Source organism: Centroberyx gerrardi, chromosome 17, assembly GCF_048128805.1.
Source record: "Centroberyx gerrardi isolate f3 chromosome 17, fCenGer3.hap1.cur.20231027, whole genome shotgun sequence".
Classification (NCBI taxonomy): Eukaryota; Metazoa; Chordata; class Actinopteri; order Beryciformes; family Berycidae; genus Centroberyx; species Centroberyx gerrardi.
Window position 1 is genome coordinate 11,716,525 of NC_136013.1, and position 27,038 is coordinate 11,743,562.

The 27,038-nt window shown below is 43.8% G+C and overlaps 1 protein-coding gene across 1 annotated transcript; it reads left to right on the plus strand.

The window, feature by feature from the left end:
* asap3 (ArfGAP with SH3 domain, ankyrin repeat and PH domain 3) lies at positions 1-26,863 on the plus strand. Its single transcript, XM_071910189.2, has 26 exons — positions 1-376; positions 4,350-4,422; positions 7,047-7,192; positions 9,339-9,413; positions 10,800-10,849; positions 11,493-11,616; positions 12,837-12,922; positions 13,428-13,503; positions 15,296-15,382; positions 15,562-15,671; positions 17,243-17,312; positions 17,421-17,508; positions 17,917-17,965; positions 19,024-19,190; positions 19,472-19,605; positions 19,781-19,872; positions 19,968-20,148; positions 21,358-21,443; positions 21,610-21,725; positions 21,832-21,899; positions 22,828-22,935; positions 23,148-23,370; positions 23,613-23,904; positions 24,165-24,375; positions 24,625-24,756; positions 24,941-26,863. The coding sequence occupies exons 1-26, from the start codon at positions 251-253 to the stop codon at positions 25,013-25,015; spliced, it is 3,045 nt and encodes a 1,014-aa protein (XP_071766290.2). The 5' UTR covers positions 1-250; the 3' UTR covers positions 25,016-26,863.
* Positions 26,864-27,038: the final 175 nt, after the last annotated feature.

Here is a 27,038-nt window from a genome sequence, read left to right on the forward strand (position 1 = left end):
CCTCAGTGAGTGAAAACTCGGTCATTACCCGCAGCTTTAGTCAACTTTTTTTTTTTTACCGAAACACTTCAACACATCTGCAGACGCTGCTGTTGGGAAATCCACTCCGAGGAATACAGCTTTTCTTCTCAGTTGCCATTTTCACGCAGGGAGGAGCGAGCGGTTTCTTTTTCTTCAAATGGGAATATGCGCGCGTGAGACTTTGACTAACTTTTCCCCGCAGTGATTGTTGGACCTTTTCGCTTGAAACATGCCGGAGCGAATAAGCATTTCGGAGTTTGTGGTGCTGACTAACGAGGATTTGGCTTCGCCGGGGACGTCCAGTTTTCAGTCCAAAATGAGCGACTGTCGGAACACGGTTTCAGCGGTGGAGGAGGTGAGAGAAGGAGCGGTGGGGGTGCAGTTTACCTGTCCACAAAGCCCAGGCTAAAGGAAGCTCTCTACACTGTCACCTGCACTTACTCAGATGACAGATGTGAGAGGGTCTTTTCCAGTACAGTACTGTCTAAAGATGAAACATGTCATAAGTTAGACTCTCCTCTAAGTTGTGGCACTTTGTGGCTGAGAAAGCACAGCTGGCTGAGATAAATACTGAGACTTTGCCCTTGGCTTTTACAGTAAACTAAACTACAGTAGAGGCCATGGTTAAATTGCACTTGAAAAGCTCCCAAACTTTCTCAAAGTGGCGACGTAATAGGCTATTTACAGAAAGACAGGTGCAAGGTGAGCTCTCAAGTGAGTCTCACTTTTTGTTTGTTTTCAGCACAAATTAATATTAGGGTCACATACACACACATCTGGGGGGGTATGGGGTGATCTGGGTGCTCTTATGCTCGAAACTCCTGTTCCAACATGAGACTAAGATTCAGATGTGAAACTGGAGTTTGACAGTTCACGAGTCTCTGTTAAACCACTTTGCTAAAATATGAACTGCACGAACAGGTATGTGACAATAACTTATAGGAGTGGTTCCCAAATGGTGTTCCAGGGACCCCCACGGGTCCTGTGGGGGGCTGCAGGGGGTCCCAGCAAAAATGTTTAGTTTAATTTCACTGTCACTGCATTCAGTAGAAGTTGGCAAGAGGGAGAATTGTAGAAAAGTTTTCTGACTATTCCGGTCAGAGGTTTGACATGAAAAAGTTTGGAAATTCCTGCCTTATAAAGCAAGGTCTGTGTCTGTCTGGGAGAACTGTGACAACAATAACAAACTGATGAGTACACTAGTGTCTCCAGGAAAGGTCAGAAGTTAGATTTGGGTCAGCTGCACCTTTATACTGATTTAGTGCAGGCTGGCTTGTTCCAGCAGAACAGTAAGGGTTACATGAGGTAATGCAGTATACAGAGCGGTTACTTGGCCTTGCTTCCATCCCATAGGAATCAGACTGACACAGGACACACACACACACACACCACAATGCCACACTTACAGCAGGCATGCCAGAAGTGTGCCTCATTGACAGAATAGGGCATTTTGTGTGTGTGTGCATGTACGTGCATGTGTGTCTGTGCTTGCATGCGTGTCTGTGAAGGCCAGTTTGTGCGTTTGTCTGTTTGAACTGGTACTTTGGCTCAAGGCCTGTTTGAGGTCTTTCTGTGTGTGTGTGTGTGTGTGTGTGCATTTGTGTTTGTTTGAAATCTGTTCTCCTTGGCCTGTGGTCCCAAAGCTCCTCGGGCAAAGAAGGAAACGGAGAGGGAGGCTGCCATGAACTCCGCCATAATACAAATAATCAAAGTGCGCACACAGCTAGACCCTTCCTTGTCTGTCCTCCTTGTGACAAAACATAATGATTCACTGTTGTGCTGTAGCCCAAGATGTATTTCTGTTTTCAATCAGAGCTCACATCAGCTTGAATCACCATGTTCTTGCAAATGAGCTACACATTGACAATAGAAGAGGTTTGTTCTGAAATGAGATACCCGTCATTTGCAGAGAGAATTATGCCTTCTCTTACACAATGGTTGACAGTATTAAATCAAAATATGATTAGGGGATAGTAGGTAGCTGCAGTCTATTGTTGACAAAAAGATAACATCTTTACAAACTGGATCCTCTATATTTTACAGATACTAACTGATGAAATTCTTTCCCCTCCAAATGTGGAAACGTTCAAATATAACGGCTTTGAGAGATGAAAGGTTTACATTAGGACTTTCCTGGCTAGAGACTGTGATTTCCTAGCAGATAGTGATTTATTTGACAGAGAGAGGAGATGGAGATCGAGGAGTCCAGGGTTTATAAAGAGAACAATTCCAGACAGCTGTCTGATGTATTTATGTTGGTCTAATGTCATTATTTATGGCCACGATGACACACTGGAAAATACATAGCTGGAATAGCTGCTCTGGGGAGGGACGCGCTGGAATCCTACACATGTGCACACAGACACAGACACACACACACACACACACACACACACACACACACAGATGTAATGCAACAGTCCCTTTATAGATGCATAGGTATTATATGTTTGGTTTGCTCAGCAGGGACAGGCTAGATCAACTGTTAGGTTAATGTGTTGGCATGTGTGTGGTTTATGGCGGCAGACAGGGAGACGGAGACGAGCGCTCTGGACTTACACACCACACACACACACCACACACACACACACACACACACACAGTGCTGCTTGTTACTTATTACTGCTGATAAGACTGTTTAGAGACAAGAATAGAGGGGGAGAGAGGGAGAAGAAATGGTTTCGTTTCCTATGTAGCCATTTTGGGAAAAATGTTGCTACCTTAAGTTTACCAGTCAGTATTTTAAAAACACATGATTTGATTCTTGTCTTTATAAGCAAAGTCCTTAAGGCGACTCATTATTTTAATAAACCTATAATGGCTTTATGTTGTTTCCAGCAGTAAGAATAGGTTTCAAATTTTCCAAATGGTGGATATCTAATTTTGGGAATGAAACTCTTTGTTGGTTTTCCTGCCGCTGAGTGTGTCATCATGCCCAGTTAATGTGGTAAATAAGGATCAGATATCAGTTTGAGATTAAATATCAAGCTCTGCTGCCAGCAGCCGCTTTCTCTGGAAAAACTCTCTCGGGTGTACACACACACACACACACACACACACACACACACACACACACACACACGCATACTCACACGCAAACACATGCACACATACACACACCCTGACAGCAGGTGCACACAACCTTGCATACGGGCACAATAAGGCTGGGTGGTGAGACAAGAGCGGGACGTGGCCTGGGTTTGTGTAACAATAAGAGCAGCAGGGAGGAACACATTGTCTCAACAGCAACACTGATGGGTGGAACTGCTTGCCCTGTCCAAAAGGGGTGTGTGTGTGTGTGTGTGTATTTATGTGTTTGTTTGACAGTTTGTCTGTCTGTCTCGACTGATGGGTGGTTTGTCTGTCTGTGTGCACGTGTGCCCAAATTTATTTCACAAAGTCCAACAACCACAACTTGTCTCCTCGACCTGTACCAGCTTGTTTCCACTGTGTTTATCCTCTGTCTGCCAACCAAATTACCAAACAGTGGAAACTACATGGGCAGCAACTCCCATCTCCAGTCTCCACTAAATCACTTTCCCATACATTGTCTAGAGTGCAGAGTCACAGTACGCCTTTTAATTAGTGAACTAACACTTAGGGAGTGGACTGGACTGGGAAGGACTGGGGTGTGTAAACACCACCAACTAGCAAGGCAGAGTCTCTGTTAAGTCTAGATTACTGGCCCATTAAAGCTATTTCTGGTGGCATGTAGGAGGAGTGCCATATGTCTAGCTGGTGAAACAAGTGGCTTGTGTAAAGAGAATCAAGCAGGTTATACTTTCAAACGTTGTTGGGTTGGGATGCTCAAACAAGCGCCCTGCATGTGCGCTCTATTTATGTGAAAGGAGTTTTACCACTGTTAGTCTTGTTTCCAGTCTGGTTTCAGGGTGAAAAAGTGTAGCTGATGAAACCTGAAAAGTGACAGTCAGACAGACAGCCGAAGTGACATCATCTGGGCCTGTACATGACAGTGCAAGACAGACAGATTGTCTAGCTGGCGAGTGCTGAGTCACCTGTTCAACTTAATCACACAGCGTGAGAAAATTCAGTTGAACTGTGCGCGCACACACACACACACACACGCACACACACACACACACACACACACACACACACACACATACATATACTGTGAGAAAAGTGACCTGTAAACACAAGTCAAACAGCATTATTGAATAGTAATGCTTACTTGTATGAGAGACTATAATTAATCTGCACATAGAGGACGTGGAAGTTTTGGGGGGAGGCAGTTTAAATTCAAACACCTTTATTAAATCTGGATTTGAATTTCACATACCAACGTGTGTCTTGTTATTGTATTTCAGTCTCTGGAGATGGACCAGACAACTCTACAGAGGATGAAGAAGATGATCAAAGCTATACACACTTCTGGACTCGGTAAGTGTCCATGCATCACACACACACACACATTACATAACTACACCACAACATCCCCTGACTTATACCTCTTGACTGCATAAGGAATTACAGTACTTGTAGGCAGGTCTGACTCGGTACAAAATATGTTTTAATATTATAAACACACTGCATGACGAAGGATGTGTCTATCCCTAGAAATGAAATGTGTCAGCTCAGCTGCTGGTTTCTAAACAACTGTCCACCACTAGAACAGCTGGATGAGCTGTTCAGTGCATGGGGGGAGGAGTGTCAGCACAAATCATCCTACAAGTCCACTTTAGATGACATCATCAAGCTAGTGTGGGCAGTGTTGTTTATGAGTGAGGCCCCTTGTTATGCGCCCAGGATGCGTGGGATGAAGGGTGATTGTGTTTACTATGGTATGGTATGGTTTCCTGGTGTGTGTGTGTGTGTGTGTTTACGTGGCTAAATGGTGTGTATAGTTTCATGGCGTGTGTGTGTGTGTGTGTGTCTCCTGTAAGTGCCTTCCACCAGTGAAGGAATCATGACCCACAATGAAGCGTCCAGTGTTCACCTGCCAGAACCACAGGTCAACGAGTGCATGTGTTGAGAGTGAGTGTGTGTGTGTGTGTGTGTGTGTGTGTGTGTGTCATGTTAGGTCTGTGTCACCATCACTTGCCATCATCCCCAAGAAGCACGCATGCATTAGATGTGACTGTTCACCTCAAAAATGTGCGGGGGAAAGAGAAGCATCGCAGAACATATCCTGAAGTTGTTTTTCTCTGCTAGCTCACAAGCCTGTTTCCCATTTGAAGGCCTCAACTCATAGTTTTGGAGAAAACCTGAGTCAGAGAGCCAGCTGCCCAGAATTAGGCAACCAGAGACGTGTGGGTCAGTAGTGCTGTAGTAGCTGCAGAGTAGCACCCCATGATTATTCTCCATTTGTCCATGAATCTATGTTCCCTCGCTCTCCCTCCTTGCCTGTTTCTTCCTCTCTTTCTAAGTAGAATCATATGGGTTAGTTCCAGTAATGCGAGGATCGGAGCCCCCCCTTCTCGCTCATTGTGTTGTTGAACCCCTTAATCAGTCCCGATGTTTTTCATGTGGAACTACAGTCTGACTCACCACACGTACAGACATAGTCCTGCACTGCTGTACGCCCACTCCTCCCCCACACTGGCCTCGTGGCCCATTTCTCTGTTAGCCACACACACACACACACATATATATATATATATATATATATATATATATATGCACGCAAAAACACATGCATGGTTAGATATTCTCTTCTTTCACTCTCTATTCCCACTAACCCCTAAGTGCCGCTTTTCTGTCAGGCTCTGCCAAGATGCTGCAGCCTTTGTGTGCGTGTGTGTGTGTGTGTGTGTGTGTGTGCGTGTGTGTATGTGTTCGTTCTGGCAGAGCGAAAGAGTTGAGTTCCTCTGGTGGTATCTAGTAGTTAAAGGTCAGCCATAAGATCCTCCTCTGAGCTCCTCTGTGACTCAGCTGTTTGTTGTTTGATAGATTGATGTTTGTTGTTGTAATAATACTTTATTTATAACGAACATCAGTAATGCAACCAAAACAGTTCTGTGTTGCATCAGTTGGTCCTCCCCCCACTCTATCTCTCTCTCTCTCTCTCTCTCTCTCTCTCTCTCTCCCGTAGTCTTCCTCTCCGCCATCCTCCAGTATTTCCACATTCTTTCCCTAAATTCGCTGTTTTTCTGTCATACTCCATTCCCTTTTACTGCTTTTTGGCCATTCAGTACATTTGTGTCAGCCTGTCTCCCAGCTACAGTCAGTGTACCTTAGCCTTGTATTTGTCTTGAAGTCCAAACCAGACCAGAGCAGACGAACCGACTGCTCTCATCTTGCTTATTTCTGTTTAGTCTACTGTGGGTACTTCTACAGATGGGTTTTGTCCAGTCCATATGCTCCTTTACTGGCTACTTCAATTCTTAATCCGCAGTTACCAACAAATGTGTCTGTCTTTCCCTTTATTTGGACATTTGCCAAAGTCAACTAAGACATTTCTGTACTAGAGGGGTCATTAAAGATTTGCCTTTTTCCATTTAGGCAGTGTAAATACCAATATGTTGTGTAAATGGAATATCCCCTGTAAATAGTGTAGACCTGTGTATTGTGAAAGGAGACTTTTGGTTGTAAGTGTTGATCAAATTGTCCATGTGCGTTGCCTCAGAATGGCATGCATGACCTTAAGTCTGACTAAAGATTATTTGATGTCCTTGTCTAAGCCTAGCAGTTAAATAGCTGTAGGGGAAAACCCTCCTTTACCCCAGTGTGAACCAGAGTGGTGCCAGTCAGACTATTTGCCTCAGCCTATCAGTGTGAGTTCAACAGACTGGGAGCCCACTAAGGTCATGACCCCGGGGAAAGTGACCTTAAAGGTCTAGAGAAACATCAGTCTCTCTAACTTAGCCTGTCTCCCAAGCCGGGGTCAGTGAGAAACTAGTCCTGATTGTCCTGACAATTCATGCTTGGCTTGTTAAAACACTTTCACTGCAACTACACCTGTCAGCCTGCCTTTTTCTTGTTTGGTGTTCATGTAACTTGCGTCTGAATCTCTGTTTACAGCATGTGTGTGTACTTACTCTGTGTGTATGTGTGTTGTTTTCCAGCCCATGTGGAGAACAAGGAGCAGTACATCGAGGTGTTGGAGAACCTGGGGAATAGCCACCTGACCCAGGACAACAACGAAGTCTCCACAGGCTTCCTGAACCTGGCCGTGTTCACCAGAGAGGTCACAGCACTCTTCAAAAATCTGGTAAGAGGAGGAGAGTTAGAGGAAAAGGAGCTGGGAGGGGGGAGGAGGAGAGGGCAGGAAACAGGAGGAGGGGAACAGCTCATTTCCTCAAATGAGCTGTCTTTACCGGAGAGTTCAAACCACACTCTGCAAAACCTAGTGAGGAGATAGGGAGGAGGGAAGGAAAATGAAGACGGAGAGGAACAAAAAGAGGAAGGAGAAGTTGGCCTCTTGCATCGCTCCCAAACCCCAGGATGATGGATTGATCTGAAAGTTCCGAGAGGGAAGAAGTGAATCAGCTAGATTTATTTTCAGTCTATTATATGTGTGTCCATTAGCCCTACCAGACATATTTAGATGTGATGTGCAGGGTTAGAAAAGATCTCATGTTCCTATGCCAACTTTCCTTCTCTATTAACCCACATTCTGTACTGTTGTCCAGCTTTGATGTGAGTGTTGAGTGGTTCAAACATTATTCACTCTACACACACTATCCTGGCTAAGGTGTGATTTAACCATGCTATGAGATCATAAAACTCCCTCTGTGTGTGTGTGTGTGTAAGTGTGTGTGACAGAAGAGATGAATTATGAATTTGAGTGCCACAGGTGAAAGGTCAAAGGGCATTGGGTGGCAAGGGAACCCTAAGTCTGGGTCGATATGATGGTGCCTGTGTGTGTGTGTGTGTGTGTGTGTGTGTGTGTGTGTGTGTGTGTGTGTGTGTGTGTGTGTTGGGAGGGGGCTTTCAACAGCTGCATGCTAGCGCCTCTTGATTCTCCAGAATCTGGGGCAGTCTGGAACCCTCCCACTGATAGTTTCCATAGCGATGATAATTCATCCCAGACCTCCATGTGTGAGTGGAGACACACACACACACACACACACACACACACACACAGTCACACACTCTTACTCCCTCCCCCCAGCTGTCAATCAAGGCCTCACAGGGGAGAGAGCAGGCCTTACAGATGTGAGGAGGAACTGGGTCCAGAAGACTAGCAGAGGATGATTTAAGGACTCGCACTGCAAACTCAACCTGAACGCTTTCCTTTGCGCTGTGTGTGTGTGTGTGTAACTGTGTGCATGTGTCCGTGTCTCTATATGTGTGTGTGTGTGTGTGTGTGTATGCGTATGTGTCGAGGGGTTTGGGAATAGGTATTTCCCTGTGTTGCCTGGCCTCAGCTTTTGGAGGCCAACCAAAACAGCCAGACCAATTTCTAGGTCTCTGAGTCAATCTATCAAGGTGAACTCAGCGGCCAGCTCAAGGAAGTGGTTGTATAATATTTATCACAAGACTCGCTTGTATGCCAAAGGTAATTCCACTAGGAGTCATGGAAAAAAACAGTGAGGTTTACAGACAGAGTTCAGAAATTTGGACAATGGCCAACTAAAAGATGTGGACAGGAAACAGTGGATAATGTATGTTACCATTTAGCATGCATCAGTAGCGATGTCATAAATGTCACCATTGGGGAATTAGTGGGAAGATAATTATGCATTACTGTAAAGCACAGCTGTTTTTTTTTGTTGTCGTTCAGTAGGTCACTCTGCCTTGGCCTTGCCCATGAGTCGATTGATCGCCATCACCTAACACATCCTCCCCACCTGCCGCTTAACTGAAAAACTCTTTCTACCATTAACTTTGCACACTGATAAGAGTGGGGGAGGAGTGTCAAGGTGCTTTGGTTCTCTGGTGGTAGAGATTGTGGTTGTTTGGTTGTGTGGGTGTATGCATGTGTGTGTATTTTGGTATGTTTCAGTCTGTGTCCATGTCTCTGTGAGTGCTTAACTACATTTTGCTAAAGCAGAGGTAAAGAGGAGGACACTGCCACATTTTCAGCATCACTGCATGACTCATTATTTACCCAAATTCACCACTGACTCAATTCATCTGATTGCCATCTCAAATTAACCTCAACTTCCAGTTTGCAGAACACAAACACTTCATAAAACATGATTGTGTCATCCTCCCATTTGGATCCAAACATCTTAATGGTGCAGATTATTGTCCAGTGTTTTCTTTTCATGACTCACCGGTTCAAACAAGACTGAATCACCATGTTTTTAGTGTTATCCACACTCATTCCCAGAAATTCTACTCCATGGGGAGATAAGGGGAATGTGTATAACTGCATGATGTACCTAACTTTCTTCACTCATCTGTTTCAGGTGCAAAACCTCAACAACATCATGGCCTTCCCTTTAGAAAATGTCCTGAAGACTGAGCTCCGAGACAGCAGACTAGTGAGTCTAGATTTTATTACATACTGTACTTACTACATACTACTACAACTAATCAGAGACGGGACAATCTGCTTATCTCATGATACAAGTCGATACGCAATATGGGGTTCTTGATTCAATACAACCACGATACGATGTAATAAATAAAAGTTAAATGACAATAAAGCCTGACTCTGCAGAATTATGTTTATTTCTGAGCCACAAATCTTTCTAGCAATGGCACTGGCTTGCTAGAATGTAAACAACAATTTAAAAATGTCATTACAAAGCGCAAATAATATAATTTCAGTGGAGAGCTTGTGAAATTGTGATGGTAATTTTTCTGTATTATCACATTTTTGTATTGCGATATATTGAATTTCGATATATCATCCCATCCCTGTAACTAATATAATATACCCAACCTGCTGTTAGACTATTACTGTTGGTTAAGCTGAGCATACACAACAAGACCGTGACTTGTTTCAGACACGGCTCCTGTGTGAGTTTGGAAACCTCGTGTTTTAGGACAAACAGACTACACCTGCCTTAAGTAGATAATGCCGTCTGTCTGTCTGTGTTGTAGACGGAGCTGAGTGTGCTAAGATATGGGATAAGGTGTTGCTGTTGATGCAGATTAATGAGTAAGACCAAGCTAGGTTACTATGCTGATCAGGCCTGTCGTTACAAATTGTTTGACCTTTTGATTTGTCAGGCTGACAGACGAGTGACTAATAACAGGCTAATGCTTCTGTAAGCTCCTGTCGCTGCCCTGTCTTTGTAACAGCTGATTTGACAGTTGAACATTGCTTCACTTTAACTACATAGGAAGGTAAAGTGCTACCGAATATCCTGTTCAGCCGGAAAGCAGACTTCATAGCATATTGTGAGGAATCATACCTTTGTGCATTAACTGCCTGGTGTCAACCCAGACATTAGACCAATACACAAGGCAATAAAATACTTTACCTGACTGTCCATGGACTCATATTAACCAGACTTGTGGGTAATTTACTCAACATGTAAATGCCACTATCCATCTGTAGGAAGATATGACTTTACTGTAGTGAACTGCTCACTTTTTTTTTTTTTGCTCACAAAATAAGCAAAATAACAGCAAAAAATTTGCAGTATAAAACAAAGTCAAGCTGATATTTTTCATTATGAATGTGCACCCTACTTATTTGCTATGGAAGTTTTTTTTTTTACAAACTCCTTGCTGGAGGGTCATGTTAAGTGAAAAATCATTATGTCCAGAGTTTAAATTACATGCAGTTGTGGTTCAGTCTTTATAAGAATTCACTGACGGGGATCTTTCTCTTCTCTTCTCTTCTCTTCTCTTCTCTTCTCTTCTCTTCTCTTCTCTTCTCTTCTCTTCTCTTCTCTTCTGTGTCATTTCCTCTTCAGGAGCTCAAGAAACAGATGGAGAAGAGTTGGAAGGAGTATGACATAAAAATGTAAGTGGTAAACTTTACTGTTATATTTATGAGGACATACAACCTCCCGTTCCTAAGGCTGCATAGTGCTTGATTATAGTGCAGCTCTTGATCTGCAAGCCTCATTGCTTTCTTGAGAGAAGAGAAACTAAAGCCTGAGACAGATGTGATTGCCCAAGCAGAATCACGCCACACATTTATGGGTTCTTGCTAGTCTTTTTTTTTCTGGGTCACAGAAGTTGGTGTAAAAGCAGAGGTTAATGGAATAATAGTTCATTCCCCTTGGCCATTCTCTGTTACATGTCTACGAAATAAAACTGAGGCACTTGCACTTTGCAGCCCTCACTTGATCTCATTTCGGCAGTAGTTGTAAGTGCTTTATAATGTTGTAAGGGGATTTCAACTCTCCTTTATTGTCTTCTATCCAAGGGGAGCTACCTTTTATGAAGTTGCATAGAGGGAAGACGAGGTGCAGCACTCTCAGTGAAAAAAACTTACAAGCTTTAATAGTTAATCATATTAAAATAAAGGAGTTGGCTTTCTTCCTTCCAGAGTTGATCAGACAAATGGTCCAAGAATTGCACAGTACGCTGTTGTGCAAGGGTGTAACGAAAACGTCTTTCTTTCTTTGTTTCTTTGTTTGTTTCTTTCTTTCCTCCGTCAGAGGGAAGCTGGAGAAGGAGCGGAGGGAGAAGAGCAGGCAGCTGGGGCTGATCAGGATGGAGGGATCAGACGGGGGAGAGGACATGGAGAGGGAGAGACGGGCCTTCCAGCTGCAGATGTGTGAGGTGGGGGGATTACTGCCAGTCAAAATACCCTACCCAGGCACCTTTCAAATACCTGAGGTGGACTTGATTTGGTTCTCAAGTGTGGGTGGTCTTGCGTTGTGAATTCCATATTCCATCCATGCTCAACTGGATGGCCAGGCTCGTTCCCTTGCATCCTTCCATTAATTCCTATAATGGGTTGCAGTAAGTCAAGTGTGATTCTGCTTGGCTAGGTGTTGTAGAGCTGCAGACTGGGCCATATACAGTAGGAGGTACAGTTCAAAGGCTGATGACAGTAGTCTATATCCATGACCCGCAACCCCAAGTGAGTGAAATCCCTGTGAAATTCATTGGCAATGCTGTTACACACAGGCGATGATGGTGTATAAACTCAGTTGAGTTCCAGTCCACATGTAGCTACAGTTTATGAACCCTGAGAAAAGTAGTCTAATACTGACTGAGACCAGCTGTTGAGAGGAAGAGGAGGAAAAATGGAATTTCCACTTGTTGCAAGTCACTCCACCCTTCTGTCTGCCTCTCTCTCTCTCTGTCTCTCTCTCTCTCTCTCTCTGTCTCTCTCTTTCACCCCTGCACACATACAAACTCTCTCTCTCTCTCTCTCTCTCCCTTCTCTTGCACACACATAGACACAAACGCACACATACACACAAACGCACACCAATATACACAGAGCAGAAACACCTCGCTCAGCCTCAGACAGACAGATGGATTCAGACTTGGTTTTATGGAGCAAGGACAATGTAGTCATTCCTTCCACAGAGCAAAAAAAAAAGCCCCATAGCTTGCTCCCAAAGCTTTTTCCTACCTTTTTAAACATGCATTAAGCCCTCAGGCAGGATGGAAATGGGTCAGAATAAAGCCTGAGCTATGCCTCTCTTTGTTATTCTACGTTTCAGCCATCTTTTCAGTATAAATAATTACTTTTTCCTGTTACAGTCTACAAGGATCACTGGTTGGAGTGGTGAAATTCGGCACATGACCTTTGAAACAATATGGAGCAGTGTCCCAGATTCTAGCCACGCAGTTAAAAATCATGTTCAAAACAGGATATTGAAGATGCTGTGTGTAGTCTAGGATGAGTCTTAAATCATGGGTACTGCAAAATGGTAGCTTTGTTCCTCATTTTCATTTTCAGGCTTTCGTGTGGATGCATCTGACCGTACGCTGGAGTGTAGCCAGGTCTGGAGCTGCTTTAACTGGGTGTGTGTTTATGCTTCTAGTATCTTCTGAAGATCCAGGAGCTGAAGGTGCGTCAGGGCCCAGACCTTCTCCAGAGCCTCATCAAGTACTTCCAGGCCCAGCTCAGGTCAGTCTCAGCAAACATCTCCTTTTATGTTTTTTTCTCGCCCGACAGATGTCCATATTGTAATTTTGTTCTAGGTGTGAAAGAACAGTTTATTTTCTCTTACAAGATAAAAGGCTAATATGGGATTTTGACGTAACGTAACCACAACACATCCGAATGTGCTATCAAAGCCAAAAAAAATAAAGGGGGAAAGAGAGGAGATAAATCCAGCCTTCTGAAAATAAATCTCTGTCTCTCCTGGTCTAAAAAGCATATGGATTTGATTCTACCTCAGGATTTTAGTGAGGGATTTTGCACAAAAGTTGAGGTTGTTTGGTCATGTCTTACTTCTGCGAGCTATTATTACTGTTGTTAACCATTTACCCATTTTAATCACACTGTGTTTTATGTGGTGTCAGAGCTGCTTATACAGCACCGGCATATGATGTTTTGGTTGGTGTTGAACTGGAATGTTTTGACTGAAGCACTACCATGACTCAGCATTTGTTGTTTTTTCTGGGCTCAGTTTCTTCCAGGACGGGCTGAAAGCTGCAGAGAACCTCACTCCCTTTGTAGAGAAGCTAGCTGCGTCTGTCCACACGGTAAACACACACAGGAGCTACGCTGTTGGTCTGTCTGTCTGCCTGTATAACATGCAGTCAGTGTTTATAGGGGTGCACTTTTAGGAATCTTACGTCTGCAACCGGCATCATGATATCCATCTTTGTTATGAATTCAGTACAGTATTTGTCATGACGAGAGGTCAAAGGTTCGGTTCTGCTCCAGCTGCTGTCGGCCTGTTTTCCATTTAATTGTGTGACTGACTCAGAGTGACGTTATCACAAAACGCGCGCGCACACACACACACACGCATGTACATATCGATGTTATCATTCCCCCCATCACGGACACAAAGTTTTCTCCATTTGTCATCCCTGATTCAGTCACAATAACAGATAAAAACTGCGGCCATGAAGGCACTTACTGTAAAGCTCTCGCTGTAAATCACATGGAGTTTTAGTATCTCAGACAACAGTCAAGTTATAGCGCTATTTCACTGCTGCAACTGCCAAAACCTCAGCCTCTCTCCCCCTCTGGAACTCTCCCAACTGAACCCACAGGCACAGACTGTTATTGGAGGCTATTCCCAGAAATGCCTCCCCTATTTCCAAAAGATGAAACTGAAAGCATCCCTCATTTTAATTCTTTCCCTAATGCACACCTATTTCTCCAACCACTCTGACTGGCCTCCAGTCCGCACACAACTAGCCCTCTGCCTGGTTCTGGATTCAGCTCTGGAAACAGGCACTTGACTGGGGATGCAAGGGAACGTTAGAGGTTTTTCTGGTTCGGCAGAACAGATACTCGCCCAGACATGCCAGGCCTCGGCTTTAAGAAGGAAATTTAGAAGAGATGCAAATAAAGGCGTGTGGTACGGTTTCCAGTAAAAAGGCAGAAATATTCCAGATAAATTGACTTCTGTAGCAAGCATGACTGGTCACACAAGATTGCTGCTTTAAAGGATAAGGCCGGTGTTTTTTAATGCATTGCTTACCGTCAACAAATCATATGAAAATAACAGCAATGATTCTGTTTTGCCAGCAAATCTCGTCCATGTAGCCGGTGCCCAATGAAGCCACGTCCCAGCAGCCATAGAACTCCATTGTATTAAAAAAACAATTAAAAACACGTCAAAGAGCCATGCCGTTGCTCTGGGCAGCATATTTCATCATCACGATGCACTGGGCCAGCCGACTTTTTCCTCAAACAACTTAATAAGCCGGCTGTAAACACTTTAAGATCTCAGGAAAGTAGTTCCGTAGCACCGAAAATAGTCCCCGGCGTAATGAAGAATTTGTTCCCATTTGAATTTGATTTGGTAATAACTACAACAGCCTAACTTTTCGTGGTAACAGTTAGCGATTTTTAAAATTGAAACTATGTCTTTGTGAGCTGTATTTCAAGGTTTTTAGCTTACAATTGGAGCCAAAAAACTGTACGTGGGATGTCAGAAAGTAACGGGAGTAGAGCAAACGCATTGTTGATTTTGTTATTTTCATAGGATTTGTTGACGGTAAGCAATGCATTAAAAAACACCAGCCTTATCCTTTAATACGGAAAGCACAGCCCCGCAGGATTACACACCCCTCTCAGCTCTGTTCTGCATTATTTAGGCCGTTATGCAAAGCTCTCATGTATTTGCTGTTCCACACCCAGAGCTAAGGGCCACATCAGTAAAACGTTTCATATGATCTAATAAACATGGGATGTGTTTGCTGCTCTGCTCAAAACATGCTGTACTTCCAGAATTTTGTTATTAGCTGACCTCTCTGGTGTGTGTGTGTGTGTGTGTGTGTGTGTGTGTGTGTGTGTGTGTGTGTGTGTGTGTTGTAGGTGCGTCTAGACCAGGATGAGGAGGTGAGACAACTCACTCAGTTGAGGGATTCTCTCAGACTGCTTCTACAAGTGGAGGGGAAAGAGGTACGCTTGCCCATAATGCATCAACGCTACTCTTGTGTATACAACCTAAGTACCTTGAGTTAGTATACCGTACATTTTCTGGGACTGTCAAAATACAAAGCGAATGCATGCAGCTTAGCATAGTCAGAAAGACTGGCCTTACAACTTTTAAGTGAAGTCCTAATCTGTTTGTATCCTAGGAGTACCTGAACAGAAAGAACTCTGGTAACGGTTACAGCATCCATCAGCCCCAGGGCAACAAGAAGTACGGGACGGAGAAATCTGGCTTCCTGCTCAAGAAGAGTGACGGGTATGGAGACATGCATGAATACATTGTCTTTAATTTCCAAAACAACATTTTATATGGAAAATTTGGCTAATGTAAGATTACTGTTTACATTTCAAACATTTGCTCTCTGAACACTTAAACAATTCTTATAAAAGCAATAGTTCTGGTCATTGATTGGCTGAGTCATGTTCAAAGCCGTTGTAAAATACACATAGTATTAGTATTGAAAATTCATGAAACAAAACATAAGAGTGCTGCTAGTCTGCAGCATGCAACATGTATTTGAACATAATATTTTGAATTGAGTGCAGCCCACGATAAGTGCTGTTCTCTTATGTGGAGTAAACGGCACCAAACTCCATTAAAAAATCTGGCAATGTAATATGGCCTGGCTTAGCGCATGTCCCTGGAGGGTTGGGGGTTCAGGATGGGTCATGTGACACATGAGCTCGTCAGCGACTTGTGTTGACAACGTATTCATCACTGAGCTACAGCCAAAATAAAGTGTACGAAAAATGAATTTAATTGTGCCCATTTTATTTTATAGAAATCTGATCTATTCTAGAAAGTCCTGTAATTTTAATATGAAATACAAAAATACTGCTTCCAAAAGTATCTTGATACAAATTACATATTTTTAAAAAATCTAGCCAAATGCAAATTAAAAAGACGCAAAAGTAATTACATACGTAATTCAAATACATTTAATTAAAATATTGCCCATCTCAGGACGGCTGCGATGGAGTCATTTACCATGCTGAAATCATGGCCAGAAATCATATCAGAATCATATGGAGCCTCCGTCGTGCCTGAACCTCCTCTCCTGCATCTCCCTCTCAGCCTTCCCTCTGTCTCAACTTACCAACAAAGAATTCGGCTGATGAATGGATGGAAATAGAGTGAGGGACATGATGCGTGTGTGTACTCGGTATTTATGCTCAAGACTGAGCACCAGCAATAGGATCGAGGTCGCGTCGATGTTTCTTGGATTATATGTGAAGTACTGCGTATGGATATTGAAGCAAATTGCCTCTAAGAGCTGGGTGGGGAATAACTGGGAAAGGCACGGAGAGAGAAGGGGGAACTCAAACTTTATCTAGCCCAGCTGGTCTTCATTATTGTGTGGTGAAGATTCAAGCAGGGGCCCCTCCTCTGGAACTTATTGGCAGACTGGCTAACTGAGCGGATCCAGCTTTTGCGTCATACACACACACACACACACACTCACACACACCACAGAGCTAGATTACAGTGTGATAAGGAGAGGGGATGTGGTTCAGTAGGACGAATGGGAGGCAGGGAGAAGAGTAAATTTCCCCTAGGTCACTGACACCAAACAGAGCATGTTCTCAGCCATTTTACCTGATTCAATCAAGATAATAAAAACAAGACTGGGGCCGTGTGAATAGGAATAAGCTGGGCCAGCACAGTGTGTAGGTCACCATCACTCAGGCCAAGGGCATATGGTAACACTTAATGTACTGCGCAGGAACGATCCAGGTCAATATTGTAATATCAACAGCATGAAATGAATAAAAAACGTTTTTTTCTCATATTGTACCCTTCTTCTTTGTTGGTGTATCCTCCTGCAGGATCAGGAAGGTGTGGCAGAAGAGGAAGTGTGGGGTCAAATATGGCTGCCTGACCATTTCCCACAGCACGGTGAGGGCTAATAAGTGGCACTGAGTGACTTCTGTCCAAATTCATGCATAGCAAATCAATTATGTAATAAATACTGACTTGTGTGTGTGTGTGTGTTTGTTTCTTCAGATCAACCGACCGCCAGCCAAGTTGAACCTCCTGACCTGTCAGGTGCGGCCCAACCCCGAGGAGAGGAGGACCTTTGACCTGGTCACTCGTAGGTTCCCGCTTAACCCTTGACCTCAGGGCCCCTTAGCTTTTACCCTCAGCATTATCTCAACCATTAAAGACTGTCAAGAGTCATTTGCAACGCAGCTGTGCGGATGCTCGCCTATTTCTTCTCTTGGTCTCCACATTACTCCAAATTGTGATCAGACACATTTTGCTTTGGGATGCATTTAATAGATGCCTTTTGTGATTTATCTACATTGCTGTGATGTGAAACAGATGTGATTCTGTGGCTCTCACTTGTTTTACGCCACGTCAAGCCATGCACCTTGTTCCCACCACCGCTCCTATTGACTTGCATCCCCCTTTCACACTGTCTGCCATTGCATAATGTATTTTTACACAATCCATTGACACTGAGTAACCACCCTTCCTCTTTCTCCCGCTTCCCTTGCAGACAATCGGACGTACCATTTCCAGGCAGAGGACGAGCAGGAATGTATGATGTAAGTACTGGAAAACCTCTCTCCAACTGCTATAGGCTCTAGGCTAACTTTGTTTACCTCCTCATCTCTTCATCATCATCATTGTGTAAGCAAGTCGTTACATGTCGTGCACCTTTGTTTGGGATTATATGGCAACCAGAGAGAGATGCGGTCGTGTAATATTCATGCAGGAAGAAAAAAGACAAAGATGACATTGAGAAAGAAGAGAGGTGTATTCAGAGAGAGACTGGTTTTATTTTCTGTGCAGCAAGACAACATGAAGATAAGGAGTTGCATTTCTAAAGAGAGTTAGCAGCGTTGATGGATTAATAAAAAGTTTCAGTTGTATTCAGAAAAAGGAGATGAGTGCATAGTCTGATGATTTATGCAATGGAGAGAATGAAACAAGTAGGGCTGACAATGGACAAAAAGGGAGAGAAACTGAAAGATGGAGAAAGAAAAAGACACAGCTGTCCTCTAGGAACCCCCTGGCCCAGCTGGTGTTGGGTGGGACTGTTCTCTCTAGCCACAGAGAGCAAGCAAGGCAACTCTTTGTGTGTGTGTGTGTGGGTGTGTATGTGTGTGCATGGACAGTGAGGGGTTTTCTGTCCCCTGCCCTTCCCTGTGTGTGGGCCTCCAGGCAGAGTCTTTGATGTGATGTGCTGTGTGAGTTTAGGGACAGAGGAAGAGACGAGGATGGATGGGAGGGAAAAGACGAGGACTCAGCTGGAGGGGCAGAAAAAAACAGCAGCATCAGAAATGAAGGACAAGAGGTTAAGTGTGAACGTGGGTGGTAGGGCACTCCTGAAACTTGGATGTGAAAGTGATGAGGACTGCTGACTAAGCAACTTAGCAGGTGGTTCAAAACACATTGAACACATTGATGACTATTTTTGATCTTTTGGGGAAAAGTAGAAATAATCAATCCTCTGGTTTCCTTTAGTGCCACAACTCCCATCTATGGCCATTTTGCAGTGTCCATTTTCCCTCCGTCCAAGTGAGCAAACAGTTACTAAATGTGATAACTGTTAAAAAAAAAATAGGGGGGAAAGCATTAACTGTTTGTGTGTGTCCTGTAGCTGGGTGTCAGTGCTGCAGAACAGTAAGGAGGAGGCCCTGAACACAGCGTTGGGTGGAGACCAGCTCCACCTCCAGGACAGCGGGCTCCAGGAACTGTCCCGAGCCATCATCACCGAGCTACGACAAATGCCTGGCAATGAGGCCTGCGCCGACTGCGGAGCCCCAGGTCAGCCAATCAGGCGAAAGATGATAGCCAAATGGGTGTTGTTGATTATAATTCTAGATTTTATCCAGGAGATTGAATGAAAGGCATGAAAATGTTCTGAACAAATACATTTTGTTTACTGGCATGACTGTTAAACAGAAACAATATTGCCAAAGCAGTACTCAAAATGTAAAATTTCAAAACCAGCAAAATATCAGTTCAAGCCGTGTTGATTTTGTAGAAAATTTTGTGTTTCTGTCAGTCTGTTTGTCTGTCTGACTCTTTTTCTTTGTCTATCTCAGATCCGACGTGGCTGTCCACCAACCTGGGCATCCTGACCTGTATAGAGTGTTCTGGGATCCACAGAGAGCTGGGTGTCCATTACTCCAGGATCCAGTCTCTCACTCTGGACCTACTCAGCACCTCTGAGCTACTGGTACTAAATCCACACACACACACACGTACAGTATATTTGTGTATACACACACACAGGGTTAGGTGGTTTTTGTATCCGCATGATGGCCTAGTTACAGGCGTTGTGTAAATGTTTTGCCTTTCATCCAAATGTCTTCATGTCATACCTTTCTGTTTGTGTATATGTCTCGGTCCAGTTGGCAGTCAGTATTGGCAACACCAGATTCAATGACATCATGGAGGCGGACCTTCCCAATGACTCTGTCAAGCCACTCCCACAAAGTGATATGTGAGTTCCTGATCTTTCCAGCTACCTGATTGGTCAAAAGGCGCTGACAACAGTTTTTTTTTCTTTTCACTAAAATACATTTCCTTAACCACCAGGAATGCCAGGAAGGAGTACATTGTGGCAAAGTACGCCGAGCGTCGGTATGTCCTGCGGAGAGAGGAAGCAGATCCTGGCCGGCTGTACGACGCCGTGAGGAGTCGTGACCTCACTTCCCTTCTGCAGCTGTACGCTGAGGGAGAGGAGCTGGCCAAACCACTCACGCTGCCTGATGGACAGGTAAAGATAATTTGCAGATTTACACACCAGTATTTCTCCCAGAAATGTGTCTTGCCAGGGTGTGACTAGCAATTTGATCTTGTGACACAAACCTTTAAGCTCTAAAATGCCCCTAAATTGCCAGTCTTTTATGCTGAATGGCAACTCCTCCAGACAGGGTGCCCCACCCAGCTTGTTCAAGGCTACACTAGTACACACACACACACACACACATACATTTGTGCAGTGTTTCAAACATACACAGTACAGTTACAAACTTGTTTTTTGTCACAGTAGGACTATTGGCTGGAATGGGTGAAAATAGAATGAAGTCCTTTAGTGGTAAAAAAGGTCATGACACGTGTGGGAGGTGTGTGGATAGTTACAGTATGTGAAATATGTGTTAATTGTCATCTTGTGTGCATGCTCCATGTGGGACGGTAGTTAAAGGCCTCAGTAGTAGGCAAGACAGCCCTCCCATCTCTTTGGCCTCTAATCCAATCTTTCCCCCTCTTTTTCTCTCCTCATCCTCTCATCTCGTTCTCCCCTCCTCTGCTGTCTCTTAAAGTCTTACACTTCCTCTCTTTAATGCATCTCCTTCTTTTCTTTAATCATATTCTACCCTCTTGTCAGCCGCTTCCTGCTCAGATAGTATAAGCAGAGTGTGTAATACCGCTGACTTCGGAGGGTGTGTGTGTGTGTTTGTGTTGGTTGGCTCTCGTTTATTATTTCAGCTTTTAGGTCAGAGCTCATGTCTCTTGAGATCAAGGGAGACAAGTTCATTGAATTACTCATTCATTTCTCTCTCTCTCTCTCTCTCTCTCTCTCGCTCCTCTCCTTTTGCATTTTACATAAACACAAACAGATAATGCTCAAAGCCTTAGGCCTTGCTTACTTATGTAAGCCTTACGTTTTAGCCTACATATACAAAAGAGTTCATGAACAATCAACGTCTGACATGTCCTTCCCTATAGTCATCACTGGTGTTTCTTTTTAAACGTATGTTACCAATTACACAGAAAAGGTATTTTTAATAATTATATCAATAATTATATCAGTGTTTTATTACCTTAATTATTACCACCTGTGTTTTAAAACTGTTGTTAGACCTCATTTTCAAAAAGCAAGTAGATGTCACTTCTACGGCAAATGTTCTATACAAATGAAATATCTCTTTAAGGGTGAACAGTTTGGCCTAATATGTACTTTTCATCTTTCTTCCTATATAAGGACATCAGGGAGACAGCTCTCCACCTTGCTGTGCGTCTGGAAGAGAAGAGCTCTCTGGCGCTGGTGGATTTCCTCATCCAGAACAGGTCAGACACGGACCAGAAGTCAAGTAGTGTTCATACCTACTTGGTATAAACTGTTTTAAGATCTAGATCAATTATGTTTGACTTGCCTAGGAAGTTGTGGCTTCCCTCTGTTAAAGGAAAAATTTTGACATCATCTGTCTGTCTGTCTCCCTGTATTTATACACAGCAACTGTCTGGAGAAGAGAACAACAGAAGGAAACACAGCTCTCCACTACAGCGCCCTGCACCACAAGCCTGAGTCTCTCAAGCTACTGCTCAAAGGAAAGGCAGCCCTACACACAGGTACTGTCTCTATCACTCACTCACTTTCTCTCTCTCACACACACACACACACACACACACACAGCGCCAACAAATACTAATACTGCTTATTTTATGCTTCTCCTAGTGAACTCGGCAGGAGAGACAGCCCTCGATATTGCCAGGAGGCTGCAGCACATACAGTGTGCCGAGCTGGTGAGACTTCACTTTACCTTACTTCATCTAAGTAAAGTATTAATTCATAAATTATTCGGGGACCACAAACGTAGTCAGGATTGAAGTTCCACAAAAGAATCAAGTTGCAACATTAAAAGCCGTACCAGAACGTAATCTCCAAAAACAAAACAGATCAACTCCCACAGCTGGAAATACTACCTTAAAATAACTCCCTGTGCAGCAAAGCTCAGCTAAGGACTAACTCCCAGTACAAGGAATCCTATCCTCAGCAGCTCCCAGTGTGCATCATTTATAAACTGGTTTTATTTTCTTACCGGCCATCTGCCCTGCTGAATCAGACCTGCCCTGTGTAATATCCTGTTTTATTGTGCATTGGAACCAGCCTTGTTGTGTAGAAATCAAAACATAGTTGCTCGGTATATTGGGCCATCAGGTGTTTTTTTTAGCTGCAACAAGCAGCTAGTCTGTAGCCTGTAGGTTCGTCTTTAGGTACGTCCCAAAAAATGAAAATAAAATAATTGTGCTGGTTTTCATAAGATAAGATAAGATAGCACTTTATTGATCCCCTGAACATCTGTATCTATTAATCACCAAGTCACATTGAGATATTTAAGCGTTTATATCTGTTTCTAATTGGCTGTTTTTGTTGTCTATATCTATTGATCCAAAAGTTGCACTGACAAGAATGACTACAGTCTCTGTGTAAATCTGTAAAGCTCTGACAGCTAACCAGGAAACATTAAAATATATTTGCTAATCTCTACCTCAAACCCAAACCGAATATACACGTGACATCAAACCTGGTGTGTGCTACCCGCTGCACCCCAAGGCAGTTGTCAAGAAATAGAAACAAAAGGGTGAAAGCACACATAACAGCAATAGACTTGTATATGTGTGTTATCATATGAGTATTCTGAGTGTGTGCGCTTCTCTGTGTGTGTGTCAGTTGGAGCTGGCCCAGAGTGGGAAGTTCAACTCTCAGATCCATGTGGAGTTCATGTGGGAGACTCAGTCTCAGGAGCTGTATGACAGTGAGGATGAACTGGATGAGAGGGTAAACACACACACACCCTGCCTATCTTATTACTGACTTTATTTTTCAGCAAAAAAAAAAAAGCCTTTAGAAACTCTGGAGCAGCATATTATAAGATCTTCCACTCCTCAATAGCTCCTCTATTCATTTGGAAAAAGCTGTAAAAAGAGATGGAATATGGAAGTCGAGGAGAAACTATAAAATAACCTTGTGCTCCCTCTCCCCTCTTCCAGGTGAGCCCATTGCTCAGAAACCATCGCTCTCCTCTTCCCTCAAGCGGAGGTGTTGGAGCGTCCGCCCGCTGGAGCGTGGCTAACGGGGCCAATGCCAATATGGCTACCAGGCCTTGTCAGACCTATGAGAACCTAGACTTCCTGTATAGAAATCCCCCGACCAACAGTGCCCCCTCTGTAGGGTCAATGCCACCGCCACTGCCAGCTAAATCCATCCAAAGAGGTGAGCTACATAAGATTCTCCTTAATTCATTAGATCCTTCTCCCTTCTCAATTTTGTTTGGGGGATAATTAACTTTGAAACAGATTCATAGTCAGTTCAAATAACAGATTGATATTTTGCATTCAGCTCTTGGCATATCACATTTGGCTTTGGAAATCTTTGAATGCCTCATGAAAAGTATGCTGTCACTCTTGTTCTACATTCTTTAATTCAGTTATTTGACCACTATTTCCCCTCTACAGGTCGCTCAGACCCCCAGATCTCAGTCACCACCCAGGAAGCCAGCCCCATTCCAAGACGCTGCTCCAACCCGGTGCCCCACCCCTCCAATCCTCCGGTGCAGGCCAGACACAGCCCTCCCTCACCCAGCATAGAGAACCAGGGCCAGGGGGGAAGACCGCCTAGATCTCCCCACGGACAGGGAGCTCTGCTCAGGGGGCATAGGCAGACCTGGGAGGGCCAACCTGGTGCTAGTTCTGGGTCTCAAAGCAGTATAATGCCAACGTCCTCTCAGAACCACATAGGGCCTGTCAGGTGAGACAGCACTGCTACACTAGCAAAGCACAGCTAGTAAACCACCGTAGTGTTTAATTTGCCTTGTAGTGCCCTCTACTGGAGCTTAATATGACTCACTCTAATCCTCCATGTTAAATTGTATCCGTCTCATAGAGATGATAAAGTACAAAGTCTACAAAGACAGAGTCTAAAAAGTTAATTTCAATTGAGATCCCTCAATAGAGGACCACCTCTAGTCAGACTAATTTCACGTCCATGACTTCTTCGTCCCTTTCCAGTTCAGAGAAGACCACGTCGTATCGTCGGACCAGCAGCGGAGGAGGCGGCCAGGGGAAGTGTGGTGTTTTGTCTCCGAGCTGCGTGGGCAGCCAGGAGGAGCTGTACTGCAGCCTGGTGGGGAATGGTCCGAGCCTGAGCCCAGCTCCCGTCCCGGCCCCATCCTCCTCACCTGCCATGGCCCCCGCCCCACGACCACGCAGGAACGCTATGGTACAACCACACACAGAAACCTCGGTTTATTGTGTTTCAGCTATATTTCCATGTTTTGATACTGAAACAATGACTGTTCCATGTCACAATGCCATAGATTTATTTCTCAATTCGTAAAGTTGTTTTTAGTCCAGTTCTCAAGTCTCAAGAGGTCTATGTTTCTCTCTAATATCAAGAGTCTGTGAGATTTCACAGTCAATATAAATCTGCTGGTGGTACACTGAGAAATATATTGCATGTCTCCTCCAGGTTTCTGGCAGCAGGTCCCGTCAGAAGCGCGTCAAGGCTTTAGTCGACTGCCGAGCAGTCAGTTCTGAACAGCTGGCCTTTTTCAAAGATGAGATCATTGTGGTCACGGCCACCGATGACCCCCACTGGTGGGTGAGTGCAACTACAATTTCTTGCTTTCCATAATATCATTGTGAACCATTGCCATGTCAATTGCTCTTTGGGTAGTAATGTGAAATATTTTGTATGGACTTGTAATGTGAAAGATGTTGTTGAATTTGAATATGTTCCTTGTGTATTCATATCAGAAATATTGTGTTATCCTTTTATCTAACAGGTTGGTCACATAGAGGGAGACACATCCAGGAGTGGAACCTTCCCTGTTAACTATGTACACAAACTGGCAGACTGAAGGGACATGGAGTTATGGACCTACTGTATGGTAACATACTAGAGGAACTGAACCAGCATGGGATGCTTACTGGAAACTTATCCTCATCACGCAGTGGAATGCATTTACATTGCATCTACTCAGACTAGAGGATTTGAGCAAATTTGGAATGCTTCTGCATGAGGACACAGGAGCCAAGGGGAACCTGAGGATATAGTGGGCATTGTTTTAGGGCCTTATACCCTTCGCCAGTCACTCATCCAGGAAACCAAGAAGGGAACTGATACTGAAGCCTCTCACAGCCCCATAAAGCCTCTCATTCCAAGGACAATATTTTCCCCTATTGGTCTATTCTTGTTTCGCTAACTCCAAGGATAACATGTTTCCCCAGTTGTCTGTTTGTGGTATTAAAAGCCATTAACCACTGTTGATAGGGACTATTGACTTTTTGGGGTAGAAACTGTTATGTCAATTTAATCATTACTGACACATTTGTATGGTTGAGCTGGCAGTACTGATCCTAGATCTGTGCTTAGAGGCAAAGCTTACCTGTTGGGGAGAAAACCCTCTAAGGCGCTTTAAGCTCACTGAGATGAAATCTTCTGAAGAGGCAGCAGAGCCGTAAATGCATGCCTAGCCTGCTGCTGTATAGGGATGAATACAGAAACGTTTTTTTTTAGTTGAATGGAAACTGAAGTCTAGTCCTTTCAATCGTAGTGTGTTGAGACTTGGAGGAGAATACCTGCCCAGTGTCTGTTGCCGCCTGCCCTGGGACTCCCAAACTGGCTTTGTGCCCGCTAATTCTGTCTCCCAACACAGCGCCAGACCTCTGGGGCAGCCGGGACAGGGATCTGAAACCGTAGCGCAGCCGTCTAACCTGACTCTGGGCACGACTGACTGGGCCCTGGCAGGACGGAGGGCGGAGGATCCAGTTTCTTCTGGCTCCAGGAGTCTGTCTCTGGAGAATAAGGAATAAGGAGGGTGTGTTAGAAAAGAGACTGTCTTCTGTTCTACCAGGAAAAAGCACTTAAAGATAGGAGGGCTTGTTAGTAACAGCACCCCATTGTAGTAATTTGTTCATTGAACACAAAGGTACACACTTACTGTATTGTGTGTATCAGACTAGATGTACACAAGCACACTTGCACATATGCACACACTAGCCTTCCAGGATTGACACTTTGTCTCATACTAGTAAAACACACAACCTTAACATATTTCACTGCAATTACTCACATGCTTCACTGTACATACTTATCCAAACACTGCCCACTCTTGTATATATTTGCCGTTTTCTCATGTTTTGCATTACAACAAACAATTTCATCATCGCAGATAGTGTTACTATATTGATGTTAATGTATTTGTCCTCATGCAGGATTCTGTCTGCTTCATTAGCAGTCTAAATGGTCTACAGAGAGAGGAGAGAGAGCATGGAATAGACACTCACAGATGTGTAATCTCACAGAAGTTATCTTGTTTCACTCAGTGGTGACTCTACACAAACTGAAATCACACACACACACACACACAATAATGAGTAAAGGTGTGCATGCAGCAGGTATTCACTTCCTTTTTAATCATTCCTGTGTTTAAACAAGGGGTGGCGAGTTGTCTATCTGTCTCTCACTGATATTGTGTTGTTACTGTGTTAATGAATATGAAAACATCCTGACAGACTTGTTATCAGGTGATTGTGAGGCAGTGGATGACTGCACTATAAGGACAAATAAGTATAACTGTAAGTAGGAACTCTGGAAATGTAAACACTAGTAAATTAGTTCAATTTAGTATGAGAGTACAATATATTTGTTGACTGTTGTAACATACACATAAAACACATGTCTAATAAAGTACCATACTCTTTTATAGTGTTATAAGTTGTGCACATTTCTTATTGTATAATAAGCAGGTGCTGTTTTTCTGTAACTGGACTCACACTGTCCAAATGCACTGAGTCCTTTCTGCCCAATGCTAGCAGGCATTGATTAAATAATTTAGTGAGTCTGAGCACACATACGAAGCCTCCGTCCTAGTAATGAAT

Bases quoted from the DNA above. Each gene is read 5' to 3' on its own strand.
- asap3 (XM_071910189.2), top strand. From the start codon at position 251: ATGCCGGAGCGAATAAGCATTTCGGAGTTTGTGGTGCTGACTAACGAG. The intron at 15,672-17,242 runs GTATGGAGACAT...ATCCTCCTGCAG, and splicing joins CTGCTCAAGAAGAGTGACGG to GATCAGGAAGGTGTGGCAGA. The intron at 19,873-19,967 runs GTGAGTTCCTGA...CTTAACCACCAG, and splicing joins CCACTCCCACAAAGTGATAT to GAATGCCAGGAAGGAGTACA.